We start from the raw sequence: 17,438 nt of genomic DNA, 5'->3' as shown, positions 1-17,438 counted from the left end.
CCTTTAGGAGCCTGCTGAGACTTGAACTAGTTATAGGTCTAGAAGCAAGAGGGGTAGTGGGGGTGAATCAGGAGTGTCTTGCATGACAGATACCTCAGAGGAGACCATTGCAGTTTTCTCAGGCCAAATAGAGTTAATCTGAGATATGGATGAGTGGCTGCTTCTACTGGCAAAGAAGACTGATAATTTAAGGGTTCAATTTTGCCAGCTTCATTAGGATCTTCCCAAATAACCTCCATTCCAAATTTTAGAATCCTACTTCTTCTTGGTCAATGCCCTCACTTTATTAGCAGATGCCCTGTGAGGTTGTGAATTCAGTTTACATTGTAATTCATCCACTTAAAGGATGAGATTCTGAGTTTGGTTTTCATCAGTCTCAGCTCTGCAGCTATAGGGGTTAAGAGTTTTTTTTCAGGGCAGTCATAGAAACTTTCTGGTCATTTATAAAGTACTTATACTGATAATTCAGATCTCTGAGCTCATCCTTTCTCTCCTTTGCTCAGCACACTTAGGATCAGCCAGCCAATCTCATATTTGTTATTTTGACAAAAATGTTCAAAATTTTATATGTGGTCACCTGGAACCTTGCCTCTTAAAACTATTTTATTAGGAATATCCAGTGGTGGTATTTTGTGTATCTCTGCTGCCACATCACACTATAGATTATCAGTACCCTCTTTTCTACTGGAAAGAGAGTCATTAGGACCTTTAAATCTAATCAGATTAGAGAACCAACCCCAGAACCAATTTAGAAAACTCATCCTTAAGATTATTCTCTAGAATCACTCTCAGTACTGAAGTCTGTGTTAGGGTTCTCCAGAATAACAGAATTAATAGAATATGTGAATATACATATACATACATACATACATATGTGTGTACGTGTGTGTGTGTGTTTAGAGAGAGAGATTGAGAAAGATTGAGATTGATTTTAAGGAACTTTCTCAACTAATTGTAGAGACTAGCAAGTCCAAAATTTGCAGGGCAGGCTGACAGACTGGAGACCTGTGGAAGAGTTAATGTGGAGTTAATTTTGTGGTTCAGGTCAGAAAGCAATCTGGAAGCAAAATTCTTTTTTCTTGGGGAAATGTCAGGTTTTTTCTCTTAAGGCCTTCATCTGATTAGATGAGGCCCACCCACATTGTACAGAATAAACTACTCAGAGTCTACTGATTCAAATGTTAATCTTAACTAAAAACTGCCTTTGCAACAACATACAGATTGGTGTTTAACCAAATGTCTGGGTATCATGGCCTAGCTAACTTGACACATAAAATTAGCCATCACAGTGTGTATGTACATATTTAACGATAATCCACTGACTCCTGGGAAAATATCTGTGTATATATGTTTATATAGATATTTTTCCATATGTATATGTGTGTCTGAGAAAGCTATATACAAGGGTTAAAATATTTTCATTTATATATTCTTGGTACGTGTATAACTATCTTAAAATGACCCAGATTTGGTGATTTGGAGTGTTCGATGTATTTTATTAAGACTCCTCTGTATGATAAGCTTTATTTATAAACATAGTGCTCATAGTGAGTATTCAGCATAAGCAGGATAGGCCTGAAGAATTCTAGCTATTGCACTTTTAGACCTGACCTGAAACAATTTCTGCCATCCTAGTTTGTGAAATAGACATACTTAAAATTCCTCTTAGAAAGGAACAAAAAGCTCCTGGTTAAAATATGATAAAATAACTACATCTTAGCTTGAAAGATGAGAACTATTATATGTTGATCAGTATGTTGGGCTTTTTAATTTAGATTTTTAAAGAGCGAGAAGAAGATTGAGGCGTTTGTCTCGCCCATTGGAATGTTCTTGTTTCCGAACATCTATCTGGGATGAAACCCTCTATAAGGTGTGTATGTCTCCCTGAGTTCCCTCATTTTAAGAGCATGAAAAAAAACCTAGAAGGATATTAACAAAACTAAAAGATTTAAAACTATTTCATAGCCATCTAGATTTGTTGTACTAAAAAGAAAAATAATCTGCAACAAATTGTTTGAAGAATATCAAACTTAACATTAAGAAACTTGGGTTTTGATCTTAGATTGGGTCGACATAGCTACTGAGTCACACTGAATTAGCCAGTTTGGTGATGATTAATTTGGTACTGGTCTTTGTGATAGCAGAGGTTTCACTTACTGGCCATCATCCATTTTGACCTGTTGTGGTCTCAATGCTGATTGGAGTTGTATCTAGTATTCAGGTACTTCTACATGATATAAGCTAGTCTGCCTAAGTTTGGATGGCAATAAAATGACAATATTTAGGAAAGAGATTGGAGAAGGAGTCTTAGAATCAGACATGTTATGCGTAGCATATGGTATAATAGCTTCAACTTTCATGCCAAATTGGAGACGAGCATTCTTTCAACCAGAAGTACTGTTCCCATTTCTGGAGTGGATACCACACTGCTTACACTTATGGAGGTTACAACAATAGCTTTGTTATGGATGAAGCTGAAATTACCTTATTGGCACGTAGGCTCCTTATTCTGATTCCTCCCTTTCTCTTACTGATCTGGTATTTGAAGGACTAGGTCCTTTTGGATCCTCCTGTAGTTAGCCCTTTCCTTCAGACTGCTTCTGGTATCCATTGACAAGTCTGACTCTGGGTAGGAAAGCACCCTTCTCTGTCACTGGTAGCTAGAGCCTCAGTATCATCGGCATCTGACAAGTATCTACAACCAGAAGCACAGAAACCTGACGTGGCAAGGAGAAAAACCATTGGACTTTAAAATAGTCATTGCTTTTTTTTTTTTTAACTAATTCATTTTCCCCAATATTATGTTGACCTAGCCTCACTCTAATAACAGATCATTTTGAGATACCTGTCTAGGAAATACTGTTCTAGATTAATATGGGCCGAATTTCTCTCAAAGCCTTATTCCCATAGAACAGGTAACCGTGAATAAGGATGGACATGACGCACTGATAAGAACCAACTGCGGTGTGAAGGATGGCAATACATAACACGACCAAAGACAATTGGCTAATCACACACTGCTGTGAGTGACAATGTCTCTGCTGTGGTTAGCTTTGGTGCCTTCTCCAAGGTAAATTCAGCAGTGACATTAACACCGACCTGGGAACTTGGAACCTGAACCCTCATGCTTAAGTGATAAAACTAAATGGAACAGAGACATGGCACTTCTATCTCTTACATCAATGTTGCATAGAGCTGACTTAAATTTTTATATTAAGTTTTATTCAACAAGCACTCATTACATACCTGCTTGATGCTATTGGATACACAAATGACTAAGACCAGGTTCCTGCCCTCTTGTAGGGGAGAGAAGAACAAAGTACACCTTACCAGACAAATTGGAGTGAAAGTGAAGGAAGTATTATAATGAAAATACAAATAAAAGAGCCTATAAGAATAGAGGGAGAGTGTGGTTAATTTCAACTGCTTACATTAGTCATACTCCTGGATGAAGTCAGTTTTAGGCAAAAACACCGTAAACCATTTTGAATTCAATTGGATCAATAATTTATGCAGATAACAACAAACCTTTGGGAATGATAATGCCACTAGTTTCTCTTTTAATGGTATATTATTCTATTGAGGGGAGGAGCCATTTGTCTATGTGGCTCTGCTACTTTCATTAAATTGATTCTTAGGTATATGTTAAATATAGCATAATTAGGTTCTGATCTTTAGAGAAATCTACACTGTTGGGCTTAAATATTTGTGACTAGATTAGGAGCTTTTTAACAGAGTAGATCATATTTTTCAACTTTTTTCCTAAGGCAACATGATGGCATTAAATATTTGTTTGCTTTCAATTATCAATGGAAATAAGTTTCTCCAGCATTTTACAAAAGTGTTTGAACTTAAAAAAAAATTCAACTCAAGGATAAAAATCAGATGTTAGCTTCATTTTCTCATTTCATTTGTGTTATATCAGATTTAATGTCAGTATTTGTTTGGGACTGGATTATCATCATATTTTGCTGTCCACATGTTATAATGTACTTACTAATTTCAAAGGTCTGGGACTGACTAGCTGTTAATAATAGTACACTGTGTTTCTGTTCTGTTAGGCTTGGTCCAGCATAGTTTATCAGCTGATTCCCAATGTTCAGCAGCTGGAAATGAACCTAAGAAATTTTGCTGAAATTATTGAAGCTGATGAAGTACTTCTGTTTGAGAGAGCTACTTTTCTGGTAAGAACTTTCTGCTTTGCAGATGTACTTCACACTGTACCTTCTTTGTTTTCAGCAACAGAGAACAGCATGTCACTACTTTCAGGAAGAACCTTTTTCCCTCTTGTCAACTTCAGCATGTACAGCCTTATTTATAAAATAGTATTGTCAGCAAGTGACCTGAAAGAAGGAAGCCCTTTGGTGTGTAGCTCTTTAGAAGTTAATGAAACTTAGATTTTTGCAGGTATTTCTTATTAGTGAGTTCAGATTATTGGCTGGGTGCGGTGGCTCACACCTGTAATCCCATCACTTTGGGAGGCCGAGGTGGGTGGATCACCTGAGGTCGGGAGTTTGAGACCAGCCTGACCAACATGGAAAATCTCCATCTCTACTAAAAAATACAAAATTAGCCAGGTGTGGTGGCACATGCCTGTAATCCCAGCTATTCAGGAGGCTGAGGCAGGAGAATCGCTTGAACTCGGGAGGTGGAGGTTGTGGTGAGCCGAGATCGTGCCATTGCACTCCAGCCTGGGCAACAAGAGCGAAACTCTGTCTCAAAAAAAAAAAAAAAAGAGAGAGTTCAGATTATTTATGCTAATAACTGTTGATTTATGTTAAAGGATTCCTATTTCCTGTGGACTTTTATTATGAAATGTGGCATATTTTCCTTTTGAGAAAACTCACATCCTATCCTTTTCTCTAAAAGACTCATTGAAAACTTTTAATGTAGAAGAGACATTATGGTCATCTCAGTGACATAATTAGGAGTTCACATGAAGAAGTGGAGAGGGAAAGAGCATGTTGGTATTTCTATTTTTCTTGTAAATTGAGCTTAGCAACTACATTAGAGCCTGCTGTTTGTATAACCCTGAAAGGGGGATGCAAAAACCAGTATTGTATTTGTAAATACATTTTAAAAATAGCAATAACAGAAACTAATTTAAGATGTCACAACACACTGCATAAGTAATTGCTAATTAGCCTTGGTAAATGTAACTCTAAGAGCCTTTCCCAGTAAATAATTTGTTTCTGGGCCCTGCCAATGCTTGGTGATTTTAGAAACAATACTTAATCTCTAGGGGCTTGTTTTCCTTCTACAGATATCTAGATCATAGATTTATTGTGCAGATGAAAATGGGACACAGGAACATTGAGCACCTAGCAAGCCTTGGCATTTAGCTGGCAAACTATTAAATATTGATTCCTTTTACTACTATAGCAACAGGGCAGAGAATCTAAAGTACAATTTTTCCTCTTTGTGGAAATATTATTTGTAACCCCAAGAGTATTTGGTATAGTTGGGGCAAAGAGTCCTAATTAGAGTATCTTTCTGTCTCAGCCCACTGACAGAGGTCACTTGCTTGGAATTGTGCTACCCTGAGCCTGTTTTTCCTGCTAGTGTGAGTAACAATGAGCAAGAAAGCTATTCTGTCTTGATGTACGTGGCAGGACCGAAACCTACTTCAGCAGTATTCCCCTACTATGTCTGCCACACATGGTTGTAGAGGTTAACCTAATACAAGCTCCCTGTTCCTCACTAATAGTAACAGGTAGTTTTTGTTTCTCTTGAGACCAAGTTTAGATGTGACTGAACATTTTCACTGAGCGGGGTGAAGTCAAGCAAGGGGGATTTGTTCTTCCACTGGTATAGAAATTATGTTTTGAAATTTTCACATTGTCTCATGGAATTTCCCTGTGAGTTTTCTTCTGGTGAGTGACTCAGTTTTGCTTCCTACTAGACACTCTGCATCTGTATATTCAGCCTATAGGTAATACTTGTGTGGTTTTATTAAAATCTGAAAAAGTTAGAAAAAGTATTTTCAGCTGGTGTGGATGTCCATCCTGCATAAGTTCATTTGTAAATTGTCCTCAGGGATTGGAATCAACCAGTTAAGCTTTTAAAATATAATTCCAAAAGCTATTTGGTTAGCTTGGGCTTTATTAAAATTAAACACATGAAGTATACCTCAAGAACAGCTAGGAATTTTTATGTTTTTCTTTTGATTTGTACTTTTAAAAATCGAAGACCATCATGTGAAATATTTAAATAAAATGAATATTTAGTGATTAAAGTTAGAAAAAATAGCAGTGAACCAAAATAGGCAATACGTAAATGATTTAATAAAATTATAACCAAACGGTACTAGATGGGCCATCTGAATGGACGCTGAAATCACACAGAATGTTGGTAAGATATAGGACAGAGGAAAAGAGACAATAAGCCAGGTGCCAAGTCTACTGTACCCTAAAAACCAGTGACCAAGGGACTGACAAATGTCTGCTTTGAGGAGTAGCAGAGGATGATATGACTATTTTGCATGGATTCAAAGGACAATATTCTTTTTCATAGGTAATTTCTCACTATCAGTGTAAAGAGCAGCGTGATGCCCATAGATTTGAGAAAATAAGCAACATTATTAAGCAGTTCAAGCTGAGCTGCAGGTAAGAGATCTTGTATGAATGATCTGTTTATATCTTGAAAAAATTATTGTCATTTTTTAGAAGTTCAAGTAACTATAGTTAACTGTACTTCTATATTCAGAATAGTTCCTTCAATCAAAGAGAAAGCTAAATTCTAAGGGGCCTCCAGTTGACTGAAGTGCAGGTCCTTGTCCTTTAATGCAAACTCAGCTGGTACAGAAACATATGAAAAATATCCAAACAGAGTATCCTTTTGAGATGATTGATACTATTTGGGAAGAAACAGAATATCCAAGAGAGTTTTGAAAAAGAAGGAGGAAGGAGCATTTGCCTTACTCAATACCAAAATTTAGTCTAAAACTACTACTTTAAGTATTTACTATTTAACTGAATTAAAATAGTGAGGTACTGATTCAGAAATGGTACAGAAAAGACAGTCTAGAAGTATTTAATCATGTTGTGTCAGCCATTGTTAAATAAAATTTGAATCATAGCATTGTGAATCTAGGAAAAAGGAATGGCTGAACACCATAATTTAGCAAAGATTTAATAATCAAAATCCTTACCCTGATAAAAGTTTGATTCCAGAACAGCAGGAGTAAGCTTACTCTCTATGCCTTAGCACACTTTGAGACTTTCTGGAATGTTTATGCTAACATTTTGAAGAAGAAATAGCCAATGACAAGCAAGTATAGTTGCCTTGTTTGTTTTCAAAGAAAAAAGATCATTTCTTGAATTTAAATGTAACACTGAAAAGATATAGGCTTTAATCTCAGTGATAAGGAAATTTCAACTTAAGATGCTTATTAATGTTGAAGAAGTTTTCTGAAAGTGATTTTAAACATGGATCTAGGTCTAAGCCAATTTTCATTTCACAGTCAGTTTCAAGTGCTTTAGGCAGATGTGGTGGCATGTACCTCTGTAGTCGCAGCTACTTGGGAGGCTTAGGCAGGAGCCTAAGACTTGAGCCAGGATTTCAAGGCTGCCGTGAACCATGATGGCACCACTGCACTCCAGCCTGGGTGACAGAGCGAGACTCTGACTCATAAAAAGATAAATCGAAATTGAAAAAATTTTAAAAATCAAGTCCTAGCCCACTTTTGTCCCAGGTACTTTTCAAAACATGTTAAATTCAGTATAAGAGTTTCCTTGGAAAAAATAGAGTTAGTGATTAACAATCTTAATGAAGTGGTGAATTGAGGTATAATGCTATAAAAAAGATGTTTAACATAAATGATAAGCGCTTGTTACAGTGTTATTATTTCATTCTTTAACCACTTTTCTTCTTTTTCCTATAGCAAGCTGGCTGCCTCTTTCCAGAGTATGGAAGTCAGGAACTCTAACTTCGCTGCTTTCATTGACATCTTTACATCCAACACTTATGTGATGGTTGTGATGTCTGATCCGTCCATTCGTAAGTTTAAACTTAGCTGACCTAGCTTCAAAGCCACATATTCTTTAAACAATTGTCCCAGAGGTAGTACCTTATTAGATACTTAAAAGCTGTTTTATAGTGGAGATGGTTACACAGCAATGTGAGGGCACTTAATCCCAATGAACTGTATGCTTAAAAATAATTTAAATGATAAACTTTGTGTTATGTATACTTTACCACAATTAAAAAAAACTATTTTAGTACTAGTGGTAAATAGTTTTTATTTAATAGACTTATATTTTAAAGCTTAAAAATAATTTAGCCTCTAGGGTATTACGTTTTTCTTCATGGGAACTTCAAAAAGCAAGTCACTAAATCCAAGAATTTTAAAGAAAAGAGAACCCAAATACATGATTTATGCTGCATCTGGTATAGATTTTTAAAAGACTAGTCAATCTAAGCTCTTAAACTATTAAATGACAAACTGTTTTATATGTCATTGCATATTCCTATGTACCATATTCTCATATTTCTGTTATGGGCATGAAGGGGTGTTTGATGCTTCCATACCGTAATAACCATGACTGTCACAACCATTGAAATAAAGGTTCTTGTAGTATTTTTCAGGATGGTCCCAGAGTTTAAATTAATCTCTCATCCATTGGCTTTTGCTACTTTAAGTTAATATTAAAATATAACATAAATTTATGGGTTTTATGTTGTTAGCTCCAAACCGAAAGATTTTGGAAATTTATTTTTGAAATTTTGTGTTTAGAATATGAATAAATCTTCTGCTTATTCAGAAAAATTAAACCTTGATAACTTGGGACCTCCTATTCCTGTATGGTCTCTGACATACATTGAGGGATTTGGCTCTCTTTTGTTTATTTGTTTTACTAGTCAGACATTCCTTTCGCTGCCCATACTTAATTCTGTTGGGTGTTTCCGCCCCCACCCTCAGCTTCTGCAGCTACTCTGATCAACATCCGCAATGCCAGGAAACACTTTGAAAAGCTGGAAAGAGTGGATGGACCAAAGCAGTGTCTTCTCATGCGCTAAACATTGATGAATGTTGTTTCACACAAAAATTAAAAGTTTCCTAATTAATGTTGTATTCATATATGTAGGCTCTGAAATGTTGTGATGCTTATTGCTTCTGTATTTCTTCTCTACTCCCTAGTCTTAATGTTAAACCTTGAATGCTATTAACTTAAATAGCCATTGAGGAGTTAGAAGATGAATTGTTCATGAAGTTGGTGTTACATAAAAGTAGGTGATATGTAAGTTTTCTAATAACAAGGTTCTAATAGTGTTTAAATGTACTGGCAACCTGGTTCCAATAGTTGTGTTTGCCAAAGCCTTTCTCAGCATCATCTTGTATTCCTTATCAGACAGTAAGTAACCTGTAAGTTTGGAGTATTACTGTTTTCTCAGCATGCATTAAAAATATTCCTTAACTTCAATTGTAAATAAACTTTTGCTGTTAGGGATTTCAGTGTCTATTTTTCTTTTCCCTGTTTCTTCAACTTTGTCCTAAGAAACAGTAAAGGAATTTCACAGTTATCCTAGGTGAAGGGGACCTTCTGGTTGGGAAGGCACAAAATAAAGTTGGATGGGAAGAATGTAGCCAGGTTATGGCCTTAAAGCGAGCCAGAAGAATTCAGATATAAGACATCTAAATGTGATAGGATATAGGAAAGCACTGTGGGCCTTTGAGCAAGGGAATTATGTGAAAACAATTTTGAAAGAAAGTTAAGCTAGACCATATGTACTGACTGATGGCAGCTGGGGAAACTCTGGTAGTAATCCATGCCTGAAGTGTATTGAAAGTCTATTCAGGATGCAGCTGGAGAAGGAATGCATAAAAAGTGGGGGGAGGAAATAGGATTTATGAGGTCCAGGAGTGGTTAATTAGGTGTAATTTCCATAACACCTAATGAGATGTACCTTCATTATTCTATCAAGCAGTATTAAAACCTTTTTCAAGCTGGCAGTTGGCTTTAATTTTGTCCCCTAAGGAAAAAATGAAGCACGGTGAACTGTGAGAAATGGAGTTTGATATCACAAAGCCCTAACTTTTTCAGTTTCCATTTGCAGGAAAATAGAAGACAGAACCATTTAGGGAATCTACAGCACCGTTGACAGTAGACTCATCCCATTTCTCCTTCTCCATGTCATAAAGGAACTTCTTCTAAACCACTGGTCTCTCACCTTTTTTCACCTTAGTTTAATAGTCCCAGTTGAGGGGTAAGTAGAGTTTTCACTGAGCAGCAAAAAACATGTTCTTTTTTTTTTTTGCTATGTGACCTGCATTATGTAGACTAAAATTCTCAACTTATAAAACAATTTTATGGGAGTATTTTTATCAACAGCTGTGTTAATCTTCTGCAGAAGGAGAGATTTAAGTATTCCAGAGTCTTTATCCTATTAGCATCTAGGAAAATGAAAAGAGTTCAGGAAAGTGAAAAGAGTCATTGAACAGGAGTGTATTCTGTGACTAGTAATGAAGTGGGATTCACTTCTAAATCAGACATTCACACTACTTGAATGTGTTCTTTTAAGGTGGATAGATATTGATACATATAGAGACATTAAATTAGATGAGCCCAGAAAAATCATAAAGTATATCTTTATCCTATTTGCCCTTAGTTCATTCAATCCCTGCTCAGATTATAGTTATAACTTGGACATGGATGTTTTAAAAGTTTAGACAAATGAGGTTCTGATTAGACTTAATCCTTCTTATGGTGATGGCCAGATAGCTGTCTTTGTCACTGAAGGCAAAAGAGTTTTGAGATATATTTATCCAAAGATGCAGTCACTTTGAAACAGAAGTGGAATCAGGTGGATGGTGAAGGCATGCACACAGAAACAGATGGAGAATAGAAATCAAAATTAGAGATGAAATGAAATGATACAATGAAATAATGCTTTTGATAGGCCGTGTTAACTATGTCAGTAGGATAGGGCAGTGGGTCTCACACTTGAGCATGCATCAGAATCACTTGGACGGGGGCTTATTAAAACAGATTGCTGCCCCACCCCAAAAGTGTCAGATTCAGCAGGTCTGGGGTGAGGCTCATGAATCTACACTCCTCACACATTGCCAGATGATGCTGATCCTGCTGGTCCAGGGACTACACTTTTGAAACCACTGCTTTAGGGAAGAAAAGAGGAAATGTAGACATGGAAACAAGTATGGGAAAAACATGTGTTCGCCACTTTGGCAGTAATGAAGTGAAGGCATTATACCAAGTATGATATATGTTTTAAACCACTGATTCTCAAAGTGATCTGTAAGTTTGAGAAGCACTGTTGTAGACAAAAGCAATGCCTGGGAAGCTTGTGTTTCATAAGTAATATGTTCATGTGGAAACCCTTGCTAGTATAAAGAGACTATGGGTACTGATTTGTATCGGGATGACCTAGCTTGTTGCAGTTTCATCCAGCTTTATTTGCTAACTCAGTAGGATACCAAGGAAAGTTAGGTGGATGCCAAATGAAAACGGTGCTGTCCTTTAGTTGAGTACTTACCAAGTGTCAGTGCTTTATAAGGATATCTTCACAAGAACCCCATGGCATAAGTACTATCACTGTCTCCATTTTGAAGATGGGGAAACTGGTCTCAGAATAAGAAACTTGCTAATAGTTATTGTAGTAATGGCAAAGCTGGGATTTGAATTCAGTGTAACTCCGGAGCTCATGTACTTAATCTTAACCTTGAAGTTATATGGCCTTCCTGAATGTAAGGGCCTATTCAGAGTGGAGAGTATGAGGTGCACCCAGATGTGGTACCTCACTGTGAGACTACCACTATTTCGCTACTTTGAAATAGTAAAGCAAACGCTCATGAACCTATCTTACTCCTGGTTGTACTGGAGCATAGGAAGCCTTACCACAGTAGGCAGTACAAAGCAGTCACCAGGAAAACAAAGCAAAAACCCCTCCAGCTTGAAGGATTTAGGTCAACCTAAACAGTTTTTTAATATTTAGAAGTTTTGTCCCTGAGTTGGGTTACTGTAAGCAGTTATAGCCTCTACTTCTCTGGGGCCATTTATTAATAAAAATAGGAGGGAGAGGCCGGGCGCGGTGGCTCAAGCCTGTAATCCCAGCACTTTGGGAGGCCGAGACGGGCGGATCACGAGGTCAGGAGATCGAGACCATCCTGGCTAATACAGTGAAACCCCGTCTCTACTAAAAAATACAAAAAATTAGCCGGGCGAGGTGGCGGGCGCCTGTAGTCCCAGCTACTCGGGAGGCTGAGGCGGGAGAATGGCTAAAACCCGGGAGGCGGAGCTTGCAGTGAGCTGAGATCCAGCCATTGCATTCCAGCCTGGGCGACAGAGTGAGACTCCGTCTCAAAAAAAAAAAAAAAAAAAAAAAAAAAAAAAAAAAAAAAAAAAAAAAATAGGAGGGAGAAAGTGTGTAACTTTATAACATTTTTAGGTCTCTCCCAACAGTGCCTGTATAGGCCAGTTTAATATTTCCTGCTCAAATTCCTGACTCTTCATTATATAAAGCAAGAAGTGGTTAGGGCCCTCCTGTAGCCCTCACTAATAAAATTTCTGGCCTCATTAATTTAGTCAAAAGATATTTTTTCAATACTTACTATGTTTCAGACACTGTTTTTGAAGCCCAGGATATGAGAGTGAACAAAGTAAAGCCTTTGTACTCATGGAGTTCATATTCTAGGAAGAGGAGACAGACAACCAATTAAGTAAACATAATATATTAGGAAAGACAGATATATAAGAAAACTTAAGCATAATGTGGGAAGGGGCTGGGGCATGCAGAATAATGGCCCCATGTAGATTCCATCCTAATCTCTGCCTAGAATATGTTGCATGGCAATGAGGAAGTAGGTTGCAGATGGATTTAGTTTACTAATCATTCTGCCCCCAACATAAGGAGATCGTCCAGGTTGTATCCAAATTGCCTAATTTATCATAAGGGCCCTTTAATGTGGAAGAGGAGGTAGAGAGTCAGTGTCAGAATGACTTGCTTGTGAGAAGACTCAATTTGCTGTTCTTTGCTTTAAGATGGAGGTAGGGGGCCATGACCAAGAAATGTGAGCATCACACTAGAACTGGAAAAGGCAAGGACTGATTCTTTTTTTTTTTTTTTTTTTATTATACTTTAAGTTCTAGGATACATGTGCATAACGTTTATATCATGTATAACTCCCATGCAATCCCTCCCTCCTCCCCCCTCCCCATGATAGCCCCAGTGTGTGATGTTCCCCTTCCCGAGTCCAGTGATCTCATTGTTCAGTCCCACCTATGAGTGAGAACATGCGGTGTTTGGTTTTTCTGTTCTTGTGATAGTTTGCTAAGAATGATGGTTTCCAGCTGCATCCATGTCCCTACAAAGGACGCAAACTCATCCTTTTTTATGGCTGCATAGTATTCCATGGTGTATATGTGCCACATTTTCTTAATCCAGTCTGTCACAGATGGACATTTGGGTTGATTCCAAGTCTTTGCTATTGTGAATAGTGCCGCAATAAACATACGTGTGCATGTGTCTTTGTAGTAGAGTAATTTAATCCTTTGGGTATATACCCAGTAGTGGGATGGCTGGGTCATATGTACATCTAGTTCTAGATCCTTGAAATCGCCATACTGTTTTCCATAATGGTTGAACTAGTTTACAATCCCACCAACAGTAAAAGTGTTCCTATTTCTCCACATCCTCTCCAACACCTGTTGTTTCCTGACTTCTTAATGATTGCCATTCTAACTGGTGTGAGATGGTATCTCATTGTGTGGTTTGATTTGCATTTCTCTGATGGCGAGTGATGATGAGCATTTTTTCATGTGTCTGTTGGCTGTATGAATGTCTTCTTTTGAGAAATGTCTGTTCATATCCTTTCCCACTTTTTGATGGGGTTGTTTGTTTTTTTCTTGTATATTGTTTTGAGTTCTTTGTAGATTCTGGATATTAGCCCTTTGTCAGATGAGTAGGTTGCAAAAATTTTCTCCCATTCTGTAGGTTGCCTGTTCACTCTGATGGTAGTTTCTTTTGCTGTGCAGAAGCTCTTTAGTTTAATGAGATCCCATTTGTCAATTTTGGCTTTTGCTGCCGTTGCTTTTGGTGTTTTAGACATGAAGTCCTTGCCCATGCCTATGTCCTGAATGGTACTACCTAGATTTCTTCTAGGGTTTTATGGTATAGGTCTAACATTTAAGTCTCTAATCCATCTTGAATTATTTTCGTATAAGGGGTAAGGAAAGGATCCAGTTTCAGCTTTCTACTTATGGCTAGCCAATTTTCCCAGCCCATTTATTAAATAGGGAATCCTTTCCCCATTTCTTGTTTCTCTCAGGTTTGTCAAAGATCAGATGGCTGTAGATGTGTGGTATTATTTCTGAGGACTCTGTTCTGTTCCATTGGTCTATATCTCTGTTTTGGTACCAGTACCATGCTGTTTTGGTTACTGTAGCCTTGTAGTATAGTTTGAAGTCAGGTAGCGTGACGCCTCCAGCTTTGTCCTTTGACTTAGGATTGTCTTGGCAATGCGGGCTCTTTTTGGTTCCATATGAACTTTAAAGCAGTTTTTTCCAATTCTGTGAAGAAACTCATTGGTAGCTTGATGGGGATGGCATTGAATCTATAAATAACCTTGGGCAGTATGGCCATTTTCACGATATTGATTCTTCCTATCCATGAGCATGGTATGTTCTTCCATTTGTTTGTGTCCTCTTTGATTTCACTGAGCAGTGGTTTGTAGTTCTCCTTGAAGAGGTCCTTTACATCCCTTGTAAGTTGGATTCCTAGGTATTTTATTCTCTTTGAAGCAATTGTGAATGGAAGTTCATTCCTGATTTGGCTCTCTGCTTGTCTGTTACTGGTGTATAAGAATGCTTGTGATTTTTGCACATTAATTTTGTATCCTGAGACTTTGCTGAAGTTGCTTATCAGCTTAAGGAGATTTTGGGCTGAGACGATGGGGTTTTCTAAATATACAATCATGTCATCTGCAAACAGGGACAATTTGACTTCTTCTTTTCCTAACTGGATACCCTTGATTTCTTTCTCTTGCCTGATTGCCCTAGCCAGAACTTCCAACACTATGTTGAATAGGAGTGGTGAGAGAGGGCATCCCTGTCTTGTGCCAGTTTTCAAAGGGAATTTTTCCAGTTTTTGCCCATTCAGTATGATATTAGCTGTGGGTTTGTCATAAATAGCTCTTATTATTTTGAGGTACGTTCCATCAATACCGAATTTATTGAGCGTTTTTAGCATGAAGGGCTGTTGAATTTTGTCAAAAGCCTTTTCTGCATCTATTGAGATAATCATGTGGTTCTTGTCTTTGGTTCTGTTTATATGCTGGATTACGTTTATTGATTTGCGAATGTTGAACCAGCCTTGCATCCCAGGGATGAAGCCCACTTGATCATGGTGGATAAGCTTTTTGATGTGCTGCTGAATCCGTTTGCCAGTATTTTATTGAGGATTTTTGCATCGATGTTCATCAGGGATATTGGTCTAAAATTCTCTTTTTTGTTGTGTCTCTGCCAGGCTTTGGTATCAGGATGATGTTGGCCTCATAAAATGAGTTAGGGAGGATTCCCTCTTTTTCTATTGATTGGAATAGTTTCAGAAGGAATGGTACCAGCTCCTCCTTGTACCTCTGGTAGAATTCAGCTGTGAATCCATCTGGTCCTGGACTTTTTTTGGTGGGTAGGCTATTAATTGTTGCCTCAATTTCAGAGCCTGCTATGGTCTATTCAGGGATTCAACTTCTTCCTGGTTTAGTCTTGGAAGAGTGTAAGTGTCCAGGAAATTATCCATTTCTTCTAGATTTTCTAGTTGATTTGCGTAGAGGATGTATAGTATTCTCTGATGGTTGTTTGTATTTCTGTGGGGTCGGTGGTGATATCCCCTTTATCATTTTTTATTGCGTCTATTTGATTCCTCTCTCTTTTCTTCTTTATTAGTCTTGCTAGCGGTCTGTCAATTTTGTTGATCTTTTCAAAACCAACTCCTGGATTCATTGATTTTTTGGAGGGTTTTTTGTGACTCTATCTCCTTCAGTTCTGCTCTGATCTTAGTTATTTCTTGCCTTCTGCTAGCTTTTGAATGTGTTTGCTCTTGCCTCTCTAGTTCTTTTAATTGTGATGTTAGAGTGTCAATTTTAGATCTTTCCTGCTTTCTCTTGTGGGCATTTAGTGCTATAAATTTCCCTCTACACACTGCTTTAAATGTGTCCCAGAGATTCTGGTATGTTGTATCTTTGTTCTCATTGGTTTCAAAGAACATCTTTATTTCTGCTTTCATTTCATTATGTACCCAGTAGTCATTCAGGAGCAGGTTGTTCAGTTTCCATGTAGTTGAGCGGTTTTGATTGAGTTTCTTAGTCCTGAGTTCTAGTTTGATTGCACTGTGGTCTGAGAGACAGTTTGTTATAATTTCTGTTCTTGACATTTGCTGAGGAGTGCTTTACTTCCAATTATGTGGTCATTTTGGAATAAGTGTGATGTGGTGCTGAAAGAATGTATATTCTGTTGATTTGGGGTGGAGAGTTCTATAGATGTCTATTAGGTCCGCTTGGTGCAGAGATGAGTTCAATTCCTGGATATCCTTGTTAACTTTCTGTCTCGTTGATCTGTCTAATGTTGACAGTGGAGTGTTGAAGTCTCCCATTATTATTGTATGGGAGTCTAAGTCTCTTTGTAGTCTCTAAGGACTTGCTTTATGAATCTGGGTGCTCCTGTATTGGGTGCATATATATTTAGGAGAGTTAGCTCTTCCTGTTGAATTGATCCCTTTACCATTATGTAATGGCCTTCTTTGTCTCTTTTGATCTTTGATGGTTTAAAGTCTGTTTTATCAGAGACTAGGATTGCAACCCCTGCTTTTTTTGTTCTCCATTTGCTTGGTAGATCTTCCTCCATCCCTTTATTTTGAGCCTATGTATGTCTCTGCATGTGAGATGGGTCTCCTGAATACAGCAGACTGATGGGTCTTGACTCTTTATCCAGTTTGCCAGTCTGTGTCTTTTATTGGAGCATTTAGTCCATTGACATTTAAGGTTAATATTGTTATGTGTGAACTTGATCCTGTCATTATGATATTAACTGGTTATTTTGCTGGTTAGTTGATGCAGTTTCTTCCTAGCCTCGATGGTCTTTACATTTTGGCATGTTTTTGCAATGGCTGGTACCGGTTGTTCCTTTCCATGTTTAGGGCTTCCTTCAGGGTCTCTTGTAAGGCAGGCCTGGTGGTGACAAAATCTCTAAGCATTTGCTTATCTGTAAGGATTTTATTTCTCCTTCACTGATGAAACTTAGTTTGGCTGGATATGAAATTCTGGGTTGAAAATTCTTTTCTTTAAGAATGTTGAATATTGGCCCCCACTCTCTTCTGGCTTGGAGAGTTTCTGCTGAGAGATCTGCTGTTAGTCTGATGGGCTTCCCTTTGTGGTAACCCGACCTTTCTCTCTGGCTGCCCTTAAGATTTTTCCTTCATTTCAACTT

General features: G+C 37.7%; 1 protein-coding gene across 1 annotated transcript in view; it reads left to right on the top strand.

The window, feature by feature from the left end:
• The window catches only part of RRAGB (Ras related GTP binding B), a 39,930-nt gene extending 30,481 nt beyond the window's left edge, over window positions 1–9,449 (top strand). The window contains 6 exon segments of the mRNA XM_033201251.1: window positions 1,776–1,797; window positions 1,800–1,870; window positions 4,062–4,184; window positions 6,514–6,605; window positions 7,883–7,998; window positions 8,921–9,449. Coding sequence (XP_033057142.1) covers window positions 1,776–1,797; window positions 1,800–1,870; window positions 4,062–4,184; window positions 6,514–6,605; window positions 7,883–7,998; window positions 8,921–9,018 — 522 coding nt within the window. The 3' untranslated portion in view covers window positions 9,019–9,449.
• Window positions 9,450–17,438: the final 7,989 nt, after the last annotated feature.

This window comes from Trachypithecus francoisi, unplaced genomic scaffold (genome assembly GCF_009764315.1).
Source record: "Trachypithecus francoisi isolate TF-2019V2 unplaced genomic scaffold, Tfra_2.0 Lachesis_group6, whole genome shotgun sequence".
NCBI classification, from domain to species: Eukaryota; Metazoa; Chordata; class Mammalia; order Primates; family Cercopithecidae; genus Trachypithecus; species Trachypithecus francoisi.
This window is presented reverse-complemented; position numbering and strand designations above follow the sequence as displayed.